The 18399-nt window shown below is 43.7% G+C and overlaps 1 protein-coding gene across 2 annotated transcripts in view; it reads left to right on the forward strand.

The window, feature by feature from the left end:
* The window catches only part of EPHB1 (EPH receptor B1), a gene marked incomplete at both ends in the record, with an annotated part of 429284 nt that overhangs the window by 373437 nt on the left and 37448 nt on the right, over positions 1–18399 (forward strand). For both annotated transcript variants that reach the window (XM_079705534.1, XM_079705535.1), the window contains 2 exons: positions 2009–2256; positions 9926–10141. In XM_079705534.1, the coding sequence (XP_079561660.1) occupies positions 2009–2256; positions 9926–10141 (464 nt within the window). The remainder of the gene's footprint in view (positions 1–2008; positions 2257–9925; positions 10142–18399) is intronic.

Here is an 18399-nt window from a genome sequence, read left to right on the forward strand (position 1 = left end):
TACTTCCCCACTGCTATTCCCACCATTCTAGTGAAACCAATTTTTAAAATAATTGAAGTTGAAAGTAAATTTGCTATGAATTTTTTCCATAATGTTTTTTTTTTGGCATTCACCACCCCCCTATGGGCATATTCTACAGACCACATTCTATTAATATAACTTTCTCTTCTTTTCTGCTTCACTTAGCAATGTAATGTAGACATTTTTGAAGCCAATTCATCTCACTCATCTATTAGTTTTCAGGAGCTCATAGCATTCTGCAAGATGGCTGTCCCTTTCTAGCCATCCCCCTGGTTATGTTCCTGTGGTGTTTGGCTGTTGAAGGAGATGTTGCCATAAACAGTCTTTGGTAAAAATGTAAATACTGGTACTTCCACTTCTTTTGGAGCCTCCAGCAGTTTGTAACCCAAGAATGGGAAAAGCCAAACAAATAATAATAAATAAGATACCCCAACTTTTATTGGCATACCTACCACGTACCTGACACTGCAGTGGTGTGTACAAGTTACAGACATGAATGAGACTTGGTCTGACCTCAAACAGCTGTGATCTCATGTCAAAACCAGTATTACACATGCTGTCTATCTTAGGTCCATGCTGAAACCTTCCTAATGGTGCTTAAGCCAACCTCTCCTCCAGCCTTAGATTCTAACATGTTCCATAGACTCTGGAGCAGTTGTGCATCCAAAGGCCTTTCATGCAGCTTCCTTCCAACCTATGCAGCAGAAAATACAAGAAGTTCCCCACTAAATCATAGATGTTAACTTGCTTTTCTAATTCGGCCAGTAACGTATCTGATTGCTCACAGTTTGCTCCGTCATCGCCTTCCAGAAGCTGAAAGTGAGAAAGAAAGTTTTCCCAGCAGAAAGCCATGTTTCTCCTATCAGGCCTTTGACACCCGTTTCTGTGATGCACTTACAAGTAGATTCTAAATTGCTTCACATGAAAGAACTGAAGTTACAAAACCAAGTTAAATCATAACTTTTGAAAGCACGTTGAATAGGATTCAACAGATTTTTTAAGCAGCTGTGAAATAGTGTCACCAGAATTGTTTTTACTCTTGGAGATTTTACTGCAAAAATGTTGAAATGCTGTGGCACCCATGGAGGTGTGCAGCTCGTGTCTGCTTGAAAAAGCCACTTGCTGTTCAGCTGCCAGGAGTGCAGGTAGCTGCCAGCCTCCTGCTGCAGCGCCTTCAAGATCTGCCTCAGCTTTCTCGCAGGGACCCAGCTCTTTCTGGCAGCCCCAGTCAGTGACTGAGCATGGTGGGACGCTAGGGCCTGGGCCTTTCTGGAATGGGCACTCTTTATTCTGAAGCTCCTCATTGGATTAGATGAGACTGTCAGGTCTGCATCAACCAGGTCTGCACTGCAATCTGGGCCTCTCCTTGCCCACTCCTGCTTCCTCCTTCTTTTCATAAAGTCAGGTCTGCACCATGATCTGGGACTCTGGCAATCCTACTTCTCTCCCCTTTATCCTGCACAGTGTCTGCTAACTTACCTTCCTTACTCCTCAGTTTCTGTTTTCTGAGGGACCCAATAGACACAAACACTTTCAGGGCAATGTAGGAACATAAATGCTCTACATCTCATTCAGAGGACTAAAGTACCTGAACGTATCCCATAACCCCTGGACATTCTTGCACTAGGCTCTGCTAAAAATGAATTATGATTCTGCCACAGTGAAACTGACCATTTCATTTCAATTGTTCATCTGGGCTACAAATGAAACACCAAACCTGAGGAAAAACAAACCCATATAGAGTCTGAAATTTCACTTTAGTTACCCAAGCTGAGATCCGAGGTAAAGAACATATCTGGGTATTCCTTCCGTGTTTGCCGTGAACTGCTTGGTGCTGGGATGTCACCGTTACAATGAGAGGACACTATTTCCTTTCTGCCACCTTCATCACTGTTCCACTTGGAGCACCTTTGTTCTTGATAAGCTGCCCCCCCGCCATGGTTCCACAGAGAGAAGGAAGTGAGTAATAATTGTGTTCTTGTTGCAGGAGAGTTTGGAGAGGTGTACAAGGGGCGTTTGAAACTTCCAGGCAAGAGGGAAATCAATGTGGCCATCAAGACACTGAAGGCTGGGTACTCAGAGAAGCAGCGACGGGACTTTCTGAGCGAGGCGAGCATCATGGGCCAGTTCGACCATCCCAACATCATTCGCCTGGAGGGCGTGGTCACCAAGAGCCGGCCGGTCATGATCATCACGGAGTTCATGGAGAATGGCGCCTTGGATTCTTTCCTCAGGGTAAGAGCAGCTCAGCCCACCTTTACTCCTCAGGGCAAAGGCATGGATGATGCTGGCGCTGGTGGACGCTGGCAGACCGTAGTGGGCTGGGGACAAGTGTCCGTGTGAGGCCACCTGCCGCTCAGGAATCCCCGATGAAAGGCGGGTGGGCGTTGAAGATGTTAGCGAGGTTAACAGATTCGCTGCTGAAAGGAGAGAACAAAGCAGGGCGTGTGGACCCCTCTGTAGGGGGACGGCATCGAGCCAGGCCTGGGCAAGTGCTTGCTGGGTGAGCACGAGTGAACAGAGGCCGGAGAATGGCCATCGGTGTCGTTGAAGAGACTGAAGAGGCTTCCAGCCACTGCGCTGTCCTGCGTGATTCACGCAGATGCCGGTGGCCCTCTCTGCCTCTTCCCCAGCATAGCCGCCCTCCCAGACAGCTCTCTGTGTTCACAGTTCAGAGATAAAACAGGTGGCCCTTTTCTGATGCCTGGGTGTCCCGGCCTCTGAGGAGGCGTTTCTGGGCAGGTCAGGGGAAGAGTGTGTCACAGGCGTCCACAAGGCTTTCCTGGAGTTGATGGAGAGCTGTGGCTCCCAACCACCTGCAGCAGAGGTGCGGGTCCCTGAAGGCCTATGGCCGGGAGATCTGTAAAGGACCGTTGTCAGAACATGCCCACGTGCAGCCACAAAGGAAGCATTTTCACTTCTGTGGGGCATTCCAGAGCTATTCAGAGAGGCGGTGAGTGAGCATGGCCGAGGTGCTCACGTCTGGAGGGTAGAAGCTGTCTGACCACAGGCCACAGAGCAAGGCCTGCCTCGGACCAAAGGGGCAGCTGGGCAGCCTGGGAGCAAGAGGGTGCAGGGAGCGGCATCAAAGAATGGGGCAGGACCTTCTGAGCAAGGGCTTCAGAGTAATACCAAGTAGCCAGCTATGCCTGTCACCAAAGCTACCAAACAGGAGCTATGGCTGAAGATCAAAGGACCATTCGTAGAGTCTCATTGAAACAGTCATGAGGTGCCCTGTGCTGGGAACTGGGCCTATATTGATGAAAGAAACATTGCTCTAATACTGTGGAACAAATCACCCCAAGATTTTAGTGACTTAGCCCAACAACAATTTGGTTTGCTCACAAATCTGCAATTTGGGTAGGCCTTGGTGGAGACCTCTCTGTTCCATGTGTTGTCAGCAGGAGAAGCTCAAGGGTTAAGGCCTGGAATCATCAGAAGCCTCATTCATTCATCTGTCCCATGGTTGATGCTGGGTATCAGCTGACATCTCTCCACCTGGCTGACTAGGGCTTCCTCACAGCAAGCTGGGTCCCAAGAACAAGCATCCCAAGAGTAGAAGGCAGAGGCTGTATCAGTTTTGTAACCTAGCCTGAAATATCACACAGCATCCTTCAACCACATTGATGGACCCACCCAGATTCAAGGGGAAGAAACATGCCCCACATCTTGATGGGGAACAGCAGCCTTCTTACACATAAGGGATGGGAGGTCCTGTTATACCCATTTTAGAGAATACAACCTGCATAGATGCCTCTGACCCCCAGGACCTTAGTGCCCAAAGCTTCCAGCAATCACCTGCCTGGATTATACTTTTTGTTTCTGTACATGAAGTACAGAGGTATCACATAAAGAAGAACTGAAACCTTCCTGAGGAAGCCAGGGAAGCCTTCAAGGAAGAGAGAGAATTTCTCTGATATTGGAGGAGGAGGAATTTGCCAGACAGGTCAGGAATAGGCAGGTAGGCTCACAGAACTGTGGAGCTGTGTGTTCATAGGCCAAAGTCAGCGTGGCCTATTTGGTAATCTGTCAGCAGCTGCCTGGTGGCTCCAAAGCTCAGAAGCAGAGCTTAGGGGCTGCAGTGTGGAAAGGGAGCTGAGGACTTGTCTAGAAGCTGCATTTGTACATACTGAAGCTACATTTGCAGGGGGTGCACACACTGTATGCCTCGTCTGGGTCGTTAGGCAGTAGTGGCTTTTGTTTGGTGGGGTGGGGGACAGCTGATGTAGGTGATGGGTCCCACGTACTTTGCCTGGTACAGCCTCCTTGAGAGTGTCGGTTATGCTTTGTATTTTGAAACCCCAGCACCTAGCACACTGAGCACCGGGTCGAGGCTAGCTGAATGAACCGTTTCTGGAGCAAAAGCGTTTGGGCAGGAGAGATGGAGCTTGTTGAATGTACACGGTCTCTCGTCCTTGTAGCCAGACCTCTCGTGTCAGCCAAATAAACGTGAATAGGAGGTAATGTTAGAAGAAAAAGTATTTTCTGGAATCAGCCTCCAGACCTATCAGGAGTCATTTATTTCCTGCAAGTCACCTGTCTATGCTTCACAGAGACTCTGAGTGCGATCTGGAGACTGTGATCAGACTCTCCCTGGAATGCACAGGCGAACAGGAAGATTCATTCTCAGGAGCCTGTGGAAAATCAGAACCCCGCACCGCTGCTCTGCACACACCTGTTCCATTTTGGGGGCGCAGGACATGGGGGCAGGTTGGATGCCAGTTATTTTTCATGACAATGCGGCCCAGGCAGTGGGAGAAAAGCTAGGGGTGAGAGAGAAGCACAGGGTAATAGAGGGGAAAGGATGGCCAGAAGGGAGCGGCCAGAGCAGGCGGTGCTGGGAGCTGAGGGAAATGAAGCATGTCCGACTCCCTGCCTGGCATGGAGGCAGGTAATCTATAAATCTAATTTCAGCCTCACTACCAAACCCTGGAGCATAGCAGCGTTAATTGATGTATTTGCTGCTTGATAAAATTGAAAAGTGGGCCATCAGTTCCGTCCTGCAGGTCCATCTTCTGGGAGGTAGTATACTTTTAAGATCACCATTCAGAGAAGAAAGGAAAAGGGTTAGTCTTCAATTTGTGCACCTGCTTCCTCCCCGACCCCCCACTGGTCCTTTCACACCAGACGTGGTGGCTTTGGAGAGTGACCACAACTCCAGCTCTGGATGGGTGTCTCAGAGGCTCTGGGCATCGAGGGTCCAGGGAGCACATCGGAAAGGGCTTCTCCCAGTCTGCTCACTGCTCCTCACTCATTGCAGGACTCAGAATTCTTCACATTCTGGAGGGATTGGAAACACCATTATTCTTTAACCACACATTCAGTAGGTTCATAATTATCCATTTTTTTAAAAATGTCTGTGCCATGGGTTAGGTAGACTGCAAATCCATAATTAAATATTTCCTTCTTGGCACTCAGATTCAGGGGATTCAACCTGGTAGCTCTTCCATAATCTGAGGCACAAGCCCTGAAGCCCTCCTCAATGCCTTATGCCTCAGCCAAGAAGGTCGACCTGCTCCATAAGGCCTTCGTGGCTAAAGCTTGGCCTTGTGGTTACTGCTGGTTCATTCACAGATGGTCATAACTGGAAGATTCTTGGGAGTCACTGAGCAATGTCAAATGGGGACACTTATCATTCATGGGATGCTCATTCATGGGCCGGAGCTAGAGGACAGCAAGCCAGTTGTCAGAAAGAGAACACCAGGTTGCAAGTTCTGAGACTGAGGCCCAGCTTTGGGCTCTGCTATGAGTCACCCTGTGGCCTTGAGCAAATCCGTTAACTCAATTTCCCAATCTATAAACTAAAGGCATTGAGCTGGATGATCTTGAAAGGGTTCTTTCAGGTTAAGAAAAAAAATCTATGATTCATTTTCTTCAAACAAATCAAATAAGGGTTTCATTTCCTGAAGTGGGTTTGTCAATGAAAGTTGAAATACCTAAATCCTTCCTGGCTAATAAAAGGGCCAGCAAGTGGCTTCAGTGAATTTGCAGAAAAGCAATTTCAGCAGAAAGCACTTCATGAAAGGAAGAAAGTTTAAATCACTTCACCCAGCCTGTATTTCTTCTACAAACTGTGTTTTTACCATGTGCTCAGCACAGAATCACATCCTTTCCCAAAGTTCTAAGGAATCTGTTTTTCTTTTTCTGTCTTGTTTATCTTTGTATGCTGATGCTCATATCTCTGAAAGTTCTTTTTGGGGAGTTTGTATCAATGAAGTGAACATAAAACAGCTGGACATGTCAGAAAATCTTAATATGTTTATACCTCTAAGTTTCCAAGATTATGGACGCAACAGGTATGACTGTCTTATCATGATATCTGATTCTCCTGCAGATTCTAAAGAAAATGTGTTGTAGAGTCAGCATTTTCCAGTGGAAAAGGCACTGGACAGGAATTATAAACATTCAGATAAAGTAGCATATTTGTGGACATGTTTCTACTTTCTCTTTCTATGGCCATGGCAGACATCATTAATCAATCATAGATCTTCTTCCTACAAAGCTTATACACAGACTTCTCCACACAACATTTGAGGCAGCCATTACCGATTGATAAAAGATGAAATGTAAATGGAGAAGCAATTTGCTGTTTGGACTTAGATTCTTGTTATAAGTCAAAAATCACACAGAGTGATTTAAGGCTGATCACTTAAACTTTCTGGACTTCCTTTATCTTCTCTATAAAAACAATGTAATATTGCCTGCCTTGCCTACTCCACAGGACTGGAGTTAAGGATGAAAACATACTCCATGAAGTATGACTTGCCATTCAAAGGCCAAGAAGGGAAGAAATCAGAGTTTGTAGATTAATTGATCCTAATTTCAGGCCTGCATTATTAGTTCCTACTACAGTTAGGGTGGAGATGATTATTACAGATGCCACACTGCTGAGCTCAGAATGCCCTATGAACTAGGCTCTCTGAGGGCAGTGATCCTAGGATGTCTGCCCCCCGCACCCAGGAAACCAGGAGGAACCTGCAGTCCTCGTCCAAGGTGTCCTCCGTCTCTCTCACCAGGCATCTGGGAGTCATGGGAGAGCTGATTTTTGAGACGTTATGGCCTTGCTGATAATTCCAGCAGTCATTGCTGCTGTCTTAGTATTCATGGGGCACTGAGCTAAGCCCTCCACATGTATTATCTCATTTAACCTTGAATCTCAAATCTCAGGAAGAATGGGCACACTGTTCTTATTTTACAGATGTGGGAATCACTGCTCTGGAGGTTAAATAACTTGCCCAAGAGCATGCAGCCAGTGTGAGACAGCCCAGACCCACCACGATGTGTCTGGCTCCAAAGCCTGAACTTTAAATCACTTTTTGCCCTTTGTCAACACCAGAATCTATATGATGGCTAATCTAAACATTCAAACAAATCAGAAAATGAAGCAGCTCAGTGAAGTCTTTAATGACTTAAAGTAGAAACATAGACACAAATCTGCAAAAGCTTTCAACACTGCTCTTGGCAAAGTTGCTTCCAACCAGCATCGGTGCCCTCCCCAACATCTGTCTACAAGTGGGCTTCTGTAGGGAGGCATTTATTTTTAACCACATTGTTGTCTCCACTTACAGAGGAGAAGGAACAAACTGAATTGAAAAAATCTGACCCTTGGGACTTGTGGCTGAAATATATTTTCTAATATGCGGAAGTCGCATGACAACTTTCTGGAGAGGCAGGTCCCCAGAGACCTACTTAGAGGCATGATGGTGCTGGGGAAATCTGGGCTAGCTTCTCAAGGAGATGTGGAGTGAAGTTCATTAGTGAGCAAGATTTGCATCACTCACGGCACATCCAGCTCTGGCAGATGGGCACCATGTGCTGAAAACCAATCAGTTTCCAAAAAGCAGCTCTGCACTTTCTTTTGGAGTTGGTTAGAAGCAAATATTGCAGAGGAAGAATTCTGGGCAGATTGGGAGGTGGTTATGGTTTGAGTGAGGACTTGGAACTTGGAGTATGTCAAACTCACTGTGTTTGGGGGTCCTCCTTCTGGTGGGGGTTGGGGGCTCAGGAAGGAGTGGAGGGAGTGCCAGTTTGCTCCACTCCTGCAACTGAGCGAAGGGCATAACCAACCCTCGGGCTTGCAATCTTGCATGAGGAACAAAGTCTTCAACAATTCATGCTACCGTTGTTAGACTTTTCAATTGTTGGAATTTTTTCCCTAATAAATAGTGTATTTTTATAACAGCTCTTTTATTTTTCTTTACTTAGTTTTGCATAAAAAAATTACTTTTGCAAGAGCTCATGCATAAACGATGTGTCCCATACATATTAGTGAGATAATGCATGTGAGTGCATTGGGCGCCATCTCACAGACAGTAGGTGCTCAATAAATGGGAACTCCTCACACTGTTTATGGTTCCTGCATTTCACAGGAGGACTCTGGGGCAGAGGGAGGGACTGCCTTGCCCAAGGTCTGTGTTCAGCAGTAACTGGACTAGCCCAGGGTGCCCCGCCTCCTCCCCCCTCCCCCACTCAGAGCATCTCAATGCCTGGGCCATACTCTGCTTACACAGTACAACTCATAACCCTTTAGGGAGCAGCTGGGGCTGGACTAGTTGGGAAAATGTGTTCTTGGCAGCATGGCCCAAGGTGCACTGATGTAACCAGTGTGTGCAGAGCCCAGACTCAGGGGCTTTGGGGAGGTGGAGGAAGGCACACATTCACTCACAGAAGAGCCTGTCCTCTAACCATGGAGGAGGGAGGCCATCCAGGTAAGAAACTGTGATTGGAGGGAAAGCAGCACTTCAGCTTGGCAGGAGGAGGGACAGCCACAGTTCCCATTCACTGGGAGACTCCACGAGCCAGACACGGTGTGTGCGCTTCTCCTGACCACTCAGCCCTCTGAGACGGTGTGTGCGCTTCTCCTGACCATCCAGCCCTCTGAGGCAGGTGTGTGCGCTTCTCCTGACCATCCAGCCCTCTGAGGCAGGTGTGTGTGCTTCTCCTGACCATCCAGCCCTCTGAGGCAGGTGTGTTATCCACTGTCAAGCAAGACACCATAAACATTTAATTCTGGAGACAAGAAGAGTTGTACCAGCCATTCATTCAGCATATGTTTATCGAGCTACATCTGTCTACTCAAACGTTCTCAGCACTGGGAATGCTATGGTGACTGCAAGAGGGAGGGTTCTTGTCTCAAAGAGCTTAGAGTCAAGTAGCAGAGACAGACAGACAGACAGACACCCCCCACACACACACACAACTAAACCTTGTGATACATGCTAAAAACGAAAATAAGAGCATGCACTGAAGGATAGTAGTAAGAAAGTGCTAATTATGTGGGGGGGGGGGAGGGGACTGGCTACAGAGACATCCTCTCTGAGGGAGTGACATTTAAGTGGAGACCTGAAGCAAGTAGGTGTTGATTGTGGGGAAAAGACAGAGGGAACAGCCTGTGTAAGGGCCCTGAGGCAGGAAGGGCTTGGCCAGGGAGAGGACTGAAAAGTCGCCAGTCACTGTGGACTTAGCACAGGAGTGCAGGACAAAGTGGCATAAGGTGAGGCAGTAGCTGATCCCATGGGGCCCCGTGGGCCACACTTTCCCTTAATACAGTGGGAGGCCATTAGAGCGCTTCAGTGACGTGACCTGATTTCCGTCTTACGAGGATGGCTCTAGCTGCCCTTAGAGAATGGATTGGGATGGAGGAAGGTGGAGGGAGGCTGTTACAGGTGATGGATGATGATGAGTTGGTTAGAATGGTGGCAGTGAAGCTGGAGAGGATTGGATGGCTTTGAGATGTCATTTGGAGATGAAATCCACAAGACTTGGCAAGGAGAAGGCAGAGTGTTCAAGGAGAGGGAGGAGAATGGGAGTCGGAAAGGAGAAGGCAGTGGGGCCCTGGCACCTCAGCTTCTGCTTAACCACTGAAGCCCATCTTGATCTGGTTGCCCTTGGTGTCTTATTACAGCAAAATGATGGACAGTTCACGGTGATCCAGCTGGTGGGGATGCTGAGGGGCATTGCCGCGGGCATGAAGTACCTGGCCGAGATGAACTACGTGCACCGGGATCTGGCTGCGAGGAACATTCTGGTCAACAGTAACCTGGTGTGCAAGGTGTCTGACTTTGGCCTTTCCCGCTACCTCCAGGACGACACCTCAGACCCCACCTACACCAGCTCCTTGGTGAGTCCTTCTGTGTCTTCTCAGGTCAAAGTATGACAGGGGTGAAAAGTGGATGCTCATGGCAGGGACCCATGGCGGACCATACTGGGAGGGACTGGGACCAGAACTCATCTATCCACTGGGGGGAGCCAGGTGCTGGACAGACCATTCATCCAGGAGAAATTACAGTAGCTGTTTGTCCAGGCAAGCGTTGGGGCATAAGCTGTGAGAAAGGGTCGGTGTCTCCTCTGAAGCCATGCTCTTCCTGGCCCATGAAGAGGACATTTTGGAAAGGATGATTTGGGGGAATCCAAACATTTGGACATTGGCATTGGAGACAGCTGTCAGCAGGGAGTGGGCTGCAGCTAGGTTGAGCACTGTGATACCAGCTAGACTCCTGGTCCTCTTCTCTTTCTCTATCACTTCCAGAAAGCTTTAAGTACCATCTACATGATGAGTACTCTCAAATTTGTATTTCTTGCTCAGCCTCCCTCTCTACTGCCCAAGCAGCTTAATCATCTGTGTCCAGCTGCCTAGTTCACACAATTCCCTTTAGAACTTTCACAGGTCCAAAATAGAGCTCTTGATTTACTCTCCAATTTCCCCTCCCCCATCTCTTCAAATCAGTGGTTGCACCATTCAACTAATGACTGAAACCTAGGAATCAGTCTTGAGTTCTCTCTGTGCCTCCCCATCCGTGTCCAATCCCTCAGCTACTCCTATAGGTTTCTATAAAGTCTGTCCCTTTCTTCCCACCTCTGCTGTGCACCCACCCTATTTCAAAGCACCATTCTCTTTCACCTGGACTGTTACAGTAGCTTCCTAGTTAGTCTCCCTGGTTTCCTTTTGTCTTCTTACATCTATTCCCAACAACATCCAAAGTGATTGATCTTCCAACTTACCTACCTACCTATATTCCTTAAGCTTTCAGAAGCAATACATAATCATCAAAAAAATCAAAACAATACAGAGGAGAGGAAAGACTAAGTCAGAACGTACAATTCCCTTGAAGCAAGGGTTGGTAAATGTTTCCTAAAGGGCCATATAGTAAATATTTTAGACTTTGCTGGCCAAGAGACCAAATGAGTATATTATGCACATGATTATATAACCATTGAAAATGTAACCCTTTAAAAATGTATGAACACCACCCTTAACCCATGGGCTGTAAAAAACCAGGTGACCTGCCAGATTTGGTACTTAGGTCATAGTTTACCAAGCCCTGTCCTGAAGCATCAGTTTCAACAATTAGATGTGTCTGCATTCACACTTTTCTCTTTGTTCAAAAATTTGAAAATTTTTATTTTATAAAAATGGGATCATACTATGCCTATTTCTCTGTGTCTTGTGTGTCTCTTGGGGATTCTTACTACAGGTTGCTGCTTTGAAAGTCTGTAAACATTCACACTCCACTAGGGTTGTACAGTGCTCATCTTCCAACATCCTCACCAGCATTGAAAGTAATCAATATTTTAAAATTTGCTAATCCAAAGGTGAAAAATTATACCTCATTTTGTTTTAATTTGCATTTTCAACTGACTGCTGGAGATATTACTGTCTTTTTGCACAGTTACTGGGATTCATGTATCTTCTTTTGTTAATTATCTGTACATGTATTTACCTATTTTTCTATTGGGTTATTTTCTTGTTTCTTAGAAATTTATAGGAATTCTTTTTATGTTAGAGATGTTAACCCTTTTTCTGCCATATATGATACAATTAGTTCCTTCACCTTTTTCTGTACAAAAAAATACAATTCTTTTTTTTATTCAAAAGAATATAATTATCCTTTTGATATTGTTTATGATATCTTTTGGCTTGCAAAACTGGTTCATATTCATTTAGTCAAAAATATCTATCTTTTCCCCTACTTGTTGGATTTTCTGATTTATTCTAAAAGTTCTCAGGGTTATAAAATGCCTTTGAAGGGGGTTGTCCTATATCTAAGTAGTTAGTACACCTGAAATGTATTTATTTTTCCCAAGTTTTTAGTTTGAAAAATTTCAAGTGTACAGAGACCTTGATAGAATTTTGCAAAAGACAGCCATATTCTCACCACATAGATTCTAGAATTAATATATTGCTATGTTTGCTTTATTATATAACTATTTAATCCATCCCCCTGTCTATTCATCACTCCATCCGATTTTGTTGATGCTTTTCCAGATAAGTTGCAGATATTAGTACACATCACCCTTAAATGCTTCAGCATACACATATTTAATAAGAGTTCAATATTTGTTTATAGTTCTATCCTTGATTAAGGTAAAATTTACATATAAAGAAGTGCACAAATCATAAGTGTACACTTACAGAGTTTTAACAAATGCATGCAACTGTGTGACCTGAAATCCTATCAAGATAAAAAACATTGTCATCACACCAGGAAGTTCCCTCATGTCCCTCCCCTGCCCCACACCCAGAGGCACCCACTGTTCTGATTTTTTTTCTACCATAGGTTTGTTTTGCCTGTTCTTGAACTTCACATAAGTGGAATCAGGATGCTCTTTGTGTCTGGCTGCTTTCTCTTAGCATTCTGTGTGTGAGATTCATTCCTATTGTTGTGTGCAGAAGTAGTTTGTTTTTATTTACTCTAGCATTCCGTTGTTTATTTATCCATTCTCTTGTTGATGGACACCAGGGCTATTCTCAAATATGTTTTTGAATATGTGTTAGGACATATATTCTTACCCTGTTTTCATACAGTTGAATAGATAATTATACCAACACCATTTATTGAAGATATTTTCCATATTTTATTGAATCACATGTCATCCTTGTCATATGTTAAGTTCCTTACATAAACTATGTTTTGATTCTCCAATCTGCTCCACTGATCAACTTAAATTCTTATGCCCAACCATATTGTTCTAATTATAGTAACTTTATCAGAAGTTTTACTATATGATTACAAGAATTTTAGCAAAAGTTTTACTGTTTGGATAAAGTAAGTTATTCTTCATTTTTCTTTAAAAAAAAATTCTTGGCTCTTTTCAGATACCATTTTTTTTCAATTTAAGATCACTTTGTCTGGTTCCAAAACATGCAGTGATACATATACACTCACATGTGGATTTTGAATGCAACTCTACATTTGGAAGGACTAACATTTTAATGACCCTGAGTCACCTAAATTATAATGTGAGTCAAACATACAATCTCTGTATGTCTTACATTGAAAGTTTCTTAAGTGAAATATTCCCCACATTACTTTCCTGCACACATTATTTAGATCATTTGCTGTGATTTTGTGTTTCTTCTAAATTATGAAGCTTATAAACAAAACCTAACAGCTTTCAGGATCCTTCACATTTTATCATATTATTCTTCCATGTTTTGCCTTTTATTCAAAATAGAGAAAATTATCATGTTTGCTGATTAAACTATTGATATTTCTAAAAATGCAATTTATTCACATGAAAGGTATTTATTGATCATCTGCTATGTACCAATCCTGGGCTACAAGCTAGAGGCACAATTAGGATTGAAAAGAGACAGCATTACTATATTCTCACATTACTCACACTCGAATGAGGAAAAGGAAGATTAATCAGACACATACACAAATAAGTGCATAATTGCCAGTTGAGATAAGAGCCACTGTGTTCTGTGAGAGCATGAAGAAAATAATAAATAAGAAAAATAGCCTGACTAGATCTAGGGGAATTAAGGAGGGCTTCCAGAGAAGATGGTGCTCCAGCAGAGATTTGAAGAATAAGTCACCCAAATGAATGGGGCAGGTTAGAGCACTGAGAAACATAAGCAGCACATACAAAGGCTCTGTGTCAAGAGGGAAGGCAGAATTTTAGAGGAGCTGAGAGAGGACTCCTGTACTTGGCATTTGGAGAAAGAAGGGAAAGTGACCAAGGAGATCAGCAGTACTTACATCGAGCAGGGCCTCCTAGACGCTTGTGATGGAATTTACCTCCTTAGAGCAATGAGAAGTCATTCAAGGGCTCTGTGTGGTGTGGGGGTGGGTGGTGGGAGGGGTGTACACAGATGCACACACATGACCCAAAGGTGATGAATTTGCATTCTAGAAAAATAACCTGGTTTTTCTCTTGCTTTTCCTTTCCAATATCTTCCTTCCCTTCTTTATAAACAACAACAACAACAAAAACTTTCTTGGCTTTCTTCCTTCTTTCTTTCATCCAAAAGTCATTTGGCTAGCCCAATCAAGGTAGATGTCCTGATCTAGAGAGGCAAGCCCTAGCAGGGATCAGGAACCACGGGTGAGGGGGCTGGAAGGCCAGCATTATTGGAAGATTAGCTATAGACAGAGATATTGAGAAATATATTGGAGACAATGGGAGCTTTTGGTAAAGGAGGTACAAATATGGAAAGCATGAAAGCTAGAATGAATTATGTGATGTTGAATTGGAATTGGAGGTATCTGTGAGAACTTGTGGTTTTCAATATATAAGGAGATAGAGAAATAAATAAAAGCTGAGAGTGCCTGTACACAATGGTACCTGTGTAGCAAAAAGTACACCTGGCACTCATATCTTGTATTATGCATTCTCTTCTATACTAAAAGCACCCAGGACTCATTAAAGAAATGGCCCCTTCCAGGGCCTGGGCAGGAGAAGTATTAGATGAGCCCAGTACATCTTAATGTGACAGAAAGTAAGAAAGTACTCAAAGAATGATGGGAATATGTCAAAAGTACACAATACCCAGGATAAAGGGCTTCCCAATGTCCAAATATAGTATAAAATGAACCTAAAAATATATACTGATGGTAGCAGATTATAACCTATTGAATAAGATAGTAACTATGGAGTCCACACTGATAAATGAATAAATAAGAGAAAGCTTTTCCCAATAGAGGAAAGAATGGTGTTATTAGAAAAATCACTATTTGGTGACCATCAGATTAATAGTTAAGAAACATGTTAATACTTGGGGTGAAACGAGAGAGAACAGGGACTTTACATAGCCTCAAAGTATTTGCCCCAAAATATTAATTACAAAAGGGGAGAAAGTAACTTTACAGAGAAGTCTGGTAATACCATCTGAATCAAAGATTAGAGTTCACACCACCAATAACAGACATTGTGTGCCACTGAGAGTATGCAGTGAAAGAACATAGCATTTCAGATACTCTGTTCAAAATGTATAACTTGGATCTTATCACGAGGAAAACTCAGACTAATTAAAATTGAGATACATTCTATTAAATGCCTAACCTGTGATCTTAAAATTTCAAGGTCATGAAAGTTAAGCAGACCGCCAACTGTTCCAGATTGGAGGGCAGTAGAGAGGCATGATAAGCGGGTGATATTTACATATGATCCCTAAGAGGGCATTTCTGTGACAGTTGTTAAGAATTTGAATGGAGTATCTGGATGAGGAGTGTATAGGCATTCTTATAGTATTCTTGAAACTTTTCTAGACGTTGAAACTGTCTCAGAATAAAATATTTTTTTAAAAAACATTTACCCTGGCTGAAGTGTAGAGGACAGATGGGGGAGGCAACAGTAGAAGCAAGATGTGTCAGGAGGCCATGGGCAGTGGGAGTGAATGAAGCCCAGGGGGATCAGGGGAGAAACGTGGAAAAGACTTGAGAGTGGGTGATGCTTAGGGGTGAGGGTAACAGAGGTCCAAGGATGACACCTGGTATCTGGACTGTGTCTCTGGATGGATGATGGTGCCATTCCCTGAGAATGGGGATTCTGGAAAGGAACTGGTTGGAGGAATAGAAGGATTGGGACTAAACTGTGGGTTTAGTTTAAAGCAGAGTCTCTCAAATTTTGGAGAGTATCAGGTTTACCTGGAGAGCTAATAAGGAACAGAGAGGAACAGACTCATGAAGTTGAATAGAGTCTGGGCCTTGGCATTTTCACCAAGATTTCCCAGATGATTCTGTTACAAAATTTTTAAGACACTTGTTTAGAATATTTTGACTTTTATGTGCTGGTAGGATATCTAAGTAGAGCTGCTGAATAGGCGGCTGGAAATCTGGGTTTGGAGCATGGAGGACAAGTCCAAATGACGATGTGTATTCAGGAGTCATCAGCATAAAGACAAGAATCAAAACAGGGCGTGTAAATGTACTTGACTTGGAAGAGATAGAGTGGGCAAAGGACCTCGTTCTGGGCATGAAGAAGCCCAACACTGACCAATACAGATGTCTGTAAAGCAGGAAGCATGGATGTCCAGCTGTCCCTTTCCTCCAGAGAGGCAATTACTAAGAATTGGCTGTAAATCCTACCCCCTCACTTTGCAGAGGAGGGATCGAGGCCCAGAATGGTCAAATGAGTTACTCAGTCACATAGGTTGTCAGTGCAGCTTTGGCCCTTCAGTTCAGGTTTCCAGACTCTGAGTCCAGTGCTCGGGACACCATGGCTTCCTCTTTGGTCCCACAGTGTGCCAGAGTCCCTGCTCAACCTGGGTCATTTGTGATATCCCAGAAAGCCTATTTCTCTTTCTTTCTTTCCCCTTTTCTTCCCCAAAATCCAGCAAAGGATTGTCATCTTTGCCAAATGGCTCTGCTGGCCTTTGGGCAATACACACAGAGGTCAGGCCATATTGCATCGCCCCCACCCCATCTTCAGGCAGAGGTGGGCAGGCTGTTAACTTTCATTTATCTATTGATTTCTTTTCAGCTCTACTTCTTTACATTTTTTTATGGTTACTCTAGGATTTATATATATAAACACAAATATAAAAAATAGTGACTTTTTCTCTGTTTGCTTTCAAGATTTTCTCATTATCTTTGGTTTTTAGCTTGACTATGATGTGCCTGGTCATGCTTTTTTTCCCCTAATTTATCTTGCTTGAGATTCTCTCAGCTTCTTAAATCTGTAAATTTATGTCTTTTACTATTATTGGGGAATTTTTCAGCCACAATTCTTCAAATATTATTTCCTGTCCCCTTTTTCCTCCTTCTAGGACTACAATTACCTATGTGTAAAACTTGTGAAATTGTCCCACAGGTTCCTGAGGCTCTGTTCATTACTTTCCCCATTTTTTTCTCCCTTTCTCAGATCTATCTTTAAATTCATTGATTCTTTCATTTGCTATCTCCATTCTTCTAAGAAAAGTCCCTCAAGAGACTTTTGTTTTGATATTGTATTTTTTAGCTCTATACTTTCTTATGAATCTTTCTTTTATACTTTCCAATTCTCAGCTGAAATGTCTTTTTTTTTAATTCATCATAAGCATATTTTTCTTTACCCCGTTGATCATAGCCATAATAGCTGCTATTGTAAGTAAGTCTGGGTCATCCTGGGATTGGCATCTTTTTTTCCAATGAAAATGGATCACATTTCTCTGGCTCTTTGTATGTCTAGTAGTTTTGGATTACATGTGTTGTGAGTGTTGTATATGTGATGTAGAGACTCTGAATTCTATTACACTGATCCAAAGAGTGTTGCTCTTTTTGATTTAGCAGGAAATTAACATGTTATACTCAACCTGCAGACTCTGTCATGTCTGCAGTGGGCAACAGCTCAGATTTCAGTTCCTGTGGTTTTCAATCTGTCTTATACTTGCATGGTTTAGGAGTCAGCCAGAGAACTGGCAAAAGTTTATACCCAGAAGTTGGAATCCCATTTCCCTGGTTCTCTTGTGTCCAGGGATTCTTTCCCAACTTTCCAGCATCCCTGATTATCCAGGACTCCTTCACTTGGTTTCTCCAGCCAAAAAGATGGTAGGTTTTTCCACTAGAGTTTTAGCCATTGGGTGGACAGCTGCCCCCAGGGCAAAACTGCAAAAAGTAAAACTCACCTCATGCTGCTCAGTTTCTGGAACCTTCAGGTAGTTTTTCCTTTCTTTTCTTCCTTCTTTCCTTTTCTCTTCTCTTGTACTTTGTTGTTATTTGCTGGAGAGTCTGTTTGTTAGAAGCATACTCTTCCACACCAAAAGTGGAGCCTTCAGCTTATTACCATAATCAGCAGGTCCGTAAGACAGCCCTTAAGCCTGCTTTACTCTATCTTAAGTTCCTTATTCATGCAGTTCTTTCAAGATCTTTTAAACATCGTCACCTTCTAATACATCTTGTTTTACTTTATAGGTGGAGACCCCAGTCGTAGCTATTAAAGTTTTCTAGTCTTTCCTACTGGGCCCTCAGTCTTCATCTCTTATTCTGTCTTAATTCTCCGCCATGCTTCCCCCAGGTCTTCCTTCTCTATTTTAAATTGCTATTTCTAGCCCCAAGAGCATTTCCTTCCCATCAGGCTCCTTGAATAATGAACAGATAGAATTTGCTCCTTTGTGCTTTTCTATGACTGGAATAAACCCACTAAAATAAGGAGGAGTTCTGAACTGCTCCTAAC

The sequence above is a fragment of the Hyperoodon ampullatus genome (genome assembly GCF_949752795.1).
Source record: "Hyperoodon ampullatus genome assembly, chromosome: 5".
Taxonomy (NCBI): domain Eukaryota; kingdom Metazoa; phylum Chordata; class Mammalia; order Artiodactyla; family Ziphiidae; genus Hyperoodon; species Hyperoodon ampullatus.